This window comes from Hippocampus bargibanti, linkage group LG12 (assembly GCF_051943395.1).
Source record: "Hippocampus bargibanti isolate YZ-2025 linkage group LG12, ASM5194339v1, whole genome shotgun sequence".
NCBI classification, from domain to species: Eukaryota; Metazoa; Chordata; class Actinopteri; order Syngnathiformes; family Syngnathidae; genus Hippocampus; species Hippocampus bargibanti.
This window is the reverse complement of record NC_142745.1, coordinates 7,335,165-7,341,164: the sequence shown is the minus strand read 5'-3', so window position 1 is coordinate 7,341,164 and position 6,000 is coordinate 7,335,165. Positions and strand designations below refer to the sequence as shown.

The 6,000-nt window shown below is 40.0% G+C and overlaps 1 protein-coding gene across 3 annotated transcripts in view; it reads left to right on the top strand.

The window, feature by feature from the left end:
- Positions 1-286: 286 nt before the first annotated feature.
- The window catches only part of slc4a8 (solute carrier family 4 member 8), a 28,618-nt gene continuing 22,904 nt past the window's right edge, over positions 287-6,000 (top strand). For all 3 annotated transcript variants that reach the window (XR_016116581.1, XM_089009600.1, XM_089009599.1), the window contains exon 1: positions 287-555. Coding sequence is in view for 2 of the 3 variants with exons in the window: in XM_089009600.1 (XP_088865726.1) it covers positions 517-555 (39 nt within the window). In the remaining variant the exon portion in view is untranslated. The remainder of the gene's footprint in view (positions 556-6,000) is intronic.

Here is a 6,000-nt window from a genome sequence, read left to right as displayed (position 1 = left end):
TAATAGACTTAATATGATGCTGTGCAAGATCGATACAAGTATCTTAGTTATGATTTACAGTAAAATGACTCAGACGAGAATCAATAACATTCTCTGATCGTCTCAATTTGGCTAGGTAGCAGGGGTCCGATTCACATCTCCTTGCCATTGGCTGGAATTTTGATTACTTAGCTCCGATTGGTTAAAGGTGAACAGCGCCTTGTATTCTGAGCTACGATTGGCTGGACGCGTCCAGAGTATCTGCATCCTTTTCCCAACAGCCAGGACCAGGCACAAGAGAGCTGGGAGGGAGAGCTGCAAAGCTTGGTCGGGAAAGCATCGCACTTGGAGGATGTGCAATATCATGTTCCTCATCCGCTAGGGATGTCGACACGCGACATGTTAGCAAAGACCAAAGCGGCTGCTGGCGCCAATTCGCGCCTATTTTGTTCTTAACGTCTTGTGGAACGGAGCGAAGGTCCAAAACGAAGAAAGTGTCACCTTTACCTCCTCCAGGTCACATCAAAGGCCATCAACATGCCCGTCCAAGAACCCGACAGCATCCTAAGCTACCAGGTACAGTTTGCTGCATGCATCCTATGCTTTGCATCCATGGCACGTGTTGATTATTAACCTGGTCATTTCACATGCACGAAATGTTTTTCAGCAACTTTTAGATAACACTTCATAATTGCTCCATAAAGATACACCTTTAAATTATTTGATATAATGCTCATAAATGGTAAGTTTATAAACGACGACAACTTGTCGGCTATGGAGGACATTGTTGTTGTGACACATGGACTCAAGTCATTCAGGTGTTGTCGCGTTGCAACGCAGATACGTCATTTATGATCGTTAATTATCAGATTCCGCGAATGTGGTCGACATTGCAAAAATGTGGATTTACCAAAAGTAGCTCGTGTCGTGGTGTGACTCAAATTACCCTCAAATGACCTTGACGCTATTCTCTTCTTCTGTCTGCATGTGCGTCCGGATTATTAGTCATTTCAGCATTGGGACGATGAAGTGGGGTTCTTAAACGTACTGCAGCATGCCTACTGCATCATGCGATGCATGATGATGTTTGATCTGAGCTGCAGCCAGATGCTGATGCAAGGGGACGGCCCAAAGTAGAGAACCAACTGAGCAAACGTGTTTGGTGTAGCTGCGTTTATCAGGAACGATGTTCCCCATTATAATGGCAGGTGTTTGGGAACTATGTCAACCGGCTACGGGTACATCCTGGACTAGTCACCATCTAATAAGTGGTTGCCAGTAAACAAACAACTAAAATGACCACCACAACAAAAGTATTTATTATTGTGGCAATAATGTATAGTCATGTAGAACTACTTTGCGCGATATTGGTCGCTTTTTTTATATTTGTTTTAGAGCAGGAGGAACCATATTTGGGAACATTCTGTAGCCCGGACTGCTGGGAATTAGGGGAATCTCTATGAGCTAAGCAAAGACTTCCCTTCAAAAAAAGAACAACATACATGGCTGATGACGTACAGTATTTTGCCATTTGAGATGCACTGCAGACGCCAGTGATGAAAACTACATTTAATTTGTTGTTAATGTTCTTTTCATTTCTCCTTGACATTTACCACAGTGCCACTATTGTTGTGTGACGTCAGATTTCTTCAGCTCAATCAAGCCGATCATATTGTTGCTTCAACTTCTTTAGGAGTTGAGCGTACAAAAATAAGAGAAATGCAGTCAGGTGAAGTCAACGTTATCAGATTTTGAGTGTGAGAAAAAGAGCTCTGGGGAAAGCTTCTCCGTGGAATTGAAACAATGTAGAGTTAATTCCCCAAAACATAAAGAGAGAAATAGATAGGTAGGTATGTAGTTAGGTAGGTAGGTGTAGATACAGATGGATACGGAAGGATGGATGGATGGATGGGTGGATGGGTAGGTAGATAGATAGATAGATAGATAGATAGATAGATAGATAGATAGATAGATAGATAGATAGATAGATAGATAGATAGATAGATAGATAGATAGATAGATAGATAGATAGATAGATATAAACTAAGTAAATAAATAGGATAGAAATCATGTGAATTGGGACTGACTTTACGTTGAATAATAACAACAAAATATTTACTGTGAGGCTCAGAGAGAAATAACTTACTGGTTTGCATATTGCATTTCGATCACTGACAATCTTTGATGATGCGTTGTAAATTTTTCCCCATTTTAATTACCTCAGCAGTCACAGCTCTTGATTCCTTTTAAAGTAGCTCCACGGTTTGCTACATCCCCCAATAAGCCTCGGTGCCATCGATTTGATGGCACAGAGATGGGTTAATACAGCCCATTTGGAAATTGGAATTAAATGTAAAATGCTACTTTAAGATTCGATAATGCTACAAATTATTATTTTTTTATTCAGATTCTGCCCCACAATCATGGAACTCCTTCAGTCGGCATAGTTTGTCTTTCATCCAGCCATGAATTGACTCTTCATCATTTTATCCTTGCAGCAATAAACTCTTTACTAACTGTAATCGAGTGAAGCCATAAGTCACGGGGGGAGGGCGGGCATTGGTCACAGAATCGTTCACAAAGCTGACTTTTATGCAACTGCGAAAAAATAAAAAAATAAAATTGCTAAACCGTTACGGCATACTATTTTTGATTAATTTTATGATACAGTAGTCAAGTGATTAGCACAGTTCAAAGGTTGGGTAGTTGAAATCTGGTATCTTGTTTTCCTGTTCCCCCTTTGATACATTAATTTTTCTTAAAAAAATATTTTGGTTAAAACATCCCCAAGTTTTGTGAATAATAAGCACGCCGATTCTTTAGTTACAATACCATAAATATAAAAAAATGTACATAAAATAAGGTATATTGTGTGTAGTGTCCCCTTAAAGGACAACCGACGTCTCCGGTCAAGTTGTGTCCATAATTTGTAAAATGGCTTCAAATGACTTCTACTGAGCGTATTTTAATAAGATTCCACCGCATATAGCTATATTTTCGTTTTAAGACTTGTGCTGAATATTTAGGAAGTCTTGTTTTTGAGTTGGTGACGAGTCCGTACGTGACGTCACGAAAGGAACGCCCCTGACCGAAAAAAAAAAGACGCATCCTTCCATCACGTCAATGTATTTTGCTGTACATGTTTGGTCTGAGAACCGTGTTGCACCCAAAAGCCGCCAGAAGAGAGAGTCCAAGCTCCATATAAGGAATTTATCAGCCTGTGGAAGCGGAGGTGGCCACTGGAGGTCGCCATTTTGTGCCTCTTTTGTGATGATCCATTGTTGCACCAATGTTGCCTCAAAATGGCACGGAATAAATTATTTAATTGATTGCAAACATGTATGCTTTCCTCTTCAGAACTATTTGAATCATATTCATAACTGGATGTGTAACAAGAAAGCATATTCTCAGAATCTGAAGCCATTGTTTTGATTCTCCAGCAATGCAAGACGTCTTGGCGTGACGTCACGAACTGGGGGCGGGACTTTCTGAAAATGCCCAATTCGCAGCTCAATTTTTTTGCAGATTTTGGACACTTTAAGTCATTTTTATTGGTGTTTTGCATTTGAATAAAAATATCATACTGCGTGTTTTGGGTATTTTAGATGCTATAAAACGTTTTTCTGATGTCAGTTAAGAAACAAAAAAGTGACGTTGTTTGTCCTTTAAATGAAGTGTATTTTAACACATGACCAATTCTCAGTCAGCGCTTCAATCCATCATGAAGCCACAAAATCCAACTAAACTAATCTTGGTAGAACAAAACCAATTAGAGGTGGAAGGCTGGAGAGCCGAATGTTACACGAGGCTTTTAGCGAGGTGCATGCAGTATGACTCATTCTGCCTGTGGGCTGAAGCAGTCGTTAAAACGGCAGTTCTCTCCTTTCCTGTCTCGCCATTACCTCCTGTCACGTATTGATGAGCGGACCACTGTCACACGTCTCCAGTTATCAAACAGCAAGTGTGTAATTGTGCGATGTAGTGTGCGTGTGTCACATAGAGGCCGTCATGGTTGTCCTCAAACACCATCCTCAATCTGGAAGTGAAAGGTCCAGTTGTTTGAGTCAGGATCTGCGTCCCCGCTGTCAAATCAGGTTGCTTCGTTGAGACGAGTGGGGTAGAAGAAGTCTGCGCCAATTTTTTTTCAAACACGTTTGTCAAGTGCTAAAGGAAACAGAATTAGATACAGTAGGGTGAGCTTGTGGCCAGACACACATTGTAGTAATATGCGAGTCTATTCTTTATATCACAAACTCAAATTTCAACAAAAATGTGGAAAAAAAACGTTACTTTGATCTGTTAATATATATATATTTTTGCCAAAATGAACCATGTCATTGACTTTTAATGAGAGGGCATGTTACGCACATTTTAACTCATTCACTTCCATTCCCGAATTTATTCGGGAATTGAAAATATGGCATAGAAGACCATTCCCGAATGTGTTTTTTTTTTCTTTCCAATTCACACTTTGGAGCATCCCAATGCTTCATTTGTTATGTGCACATAACAAGTTCAGTGACTTGAGGTGTTTGTTGTGACCGGGTGGAAAAACAATGAAAACAAAAAGCAGCGTCCGTGATGCAATATGTGCATCATGACACTCAACATGCCTCACGCTACTGCAGTCTCTAATGGAGCGGCAGGGAAAATACATTGATTGACCTGCCTAGTGGAAGAGGGCTGGGGGTGTTTGTTCGGGGGAGAGTACGACTGAAATCAGTGCTGCTCTATTTGTCCTGACAAATTCAATGTCTCTCAATGACAAGAACATTCATACATACATTTTTGTGACAAACTTGCTTCTAATGTTGTACTAAGTTCATCCTGTCTACTTGATATCTAATTTTAAGCATAGTGTGATGATATCATTTAAATGAGGAAAACATTTTATTCGATCTTTATTTGTTTGTATAATTATTATTATTATTATTATTATTATTATTATTATTATTATTATTATTATTATTATTATTATTATTATTGTTATAATCAAAACGATGGCTTCAGATTCGGAGTATATGCTTTCTTGTTACACATCCAGTTATGAATATGATTCAAATAGTTCTGAAGAGGAAAGCATACAAGTTTGCAATCGATTAAATAATTTTTTCCGTGTCATTTTGAGGCAAATGGGCGGGGGGCAATGTCGCACCCAAAAATGGCGACCAGCTCCCGTGAGGAATGAATCAGCCCGTTTCCACAGGCTGATAAATTCCTTCCATGGAGCTTGGACGCCCTCTTCTGGCGGCTTTTGGGTGCAACATCAAGGTTTTCAGACAAACAGTACAGCAAAATACATTGACGTGATGAAGGACTGCTACAATATGTCTTTTTGTCGGTCAGGGGGAGGGTCCTTTCATGACGTAACGTGAGGACTCGTCACCAACTCAAAAACAAGACTTCCTGAGTATTCAGCGCGAGTCTTAAAACGTAAAATATAGGTATATGCGGTGGAATCTTTGTAAAATACCCTCAGTAGAAGTCATTTGAAGCCATTTTACAAATAATGGACACAACTTGTCCGGAGATGTCGGTTGTCCTTTAAATAAAGATACCATGCCATATACAAAATAACAATAATCCAGTTAGATAGCCAAAACAAGAAGGAAAGTGGTGAGAAATAATCACAAAGAATTGTCCGCTTGACAGTCCTCAAATACATTGATATGAACATTGGCAGCAGGTGTGCATGCTGGAGGCAAGGCCATCCACTTCCACCTGCTGGAGACAGGCAAGAACAGAATCATGACAACAACAAAGAGCTATTAATTCCCCCCAAAGGGTCCTATCTAAATCCTATCTGAACTCCACGATGGCCATCATTCCAGAGTAAAACAGATTTGTCTATGAACGTTCAAAGTCCAGAACGGTTGTGTCTCTCGTCAACGTCTTCTCGTTATATGACAGGATTTTTTTTTTCCTCACATAATGTCTTTTCCACTTCCTGTGGCACTTGAAGGAGACACAAGGACAAGCCAGCCATTTTACATCTGCCTGAGAGCCCTTTTCACAGAGAAG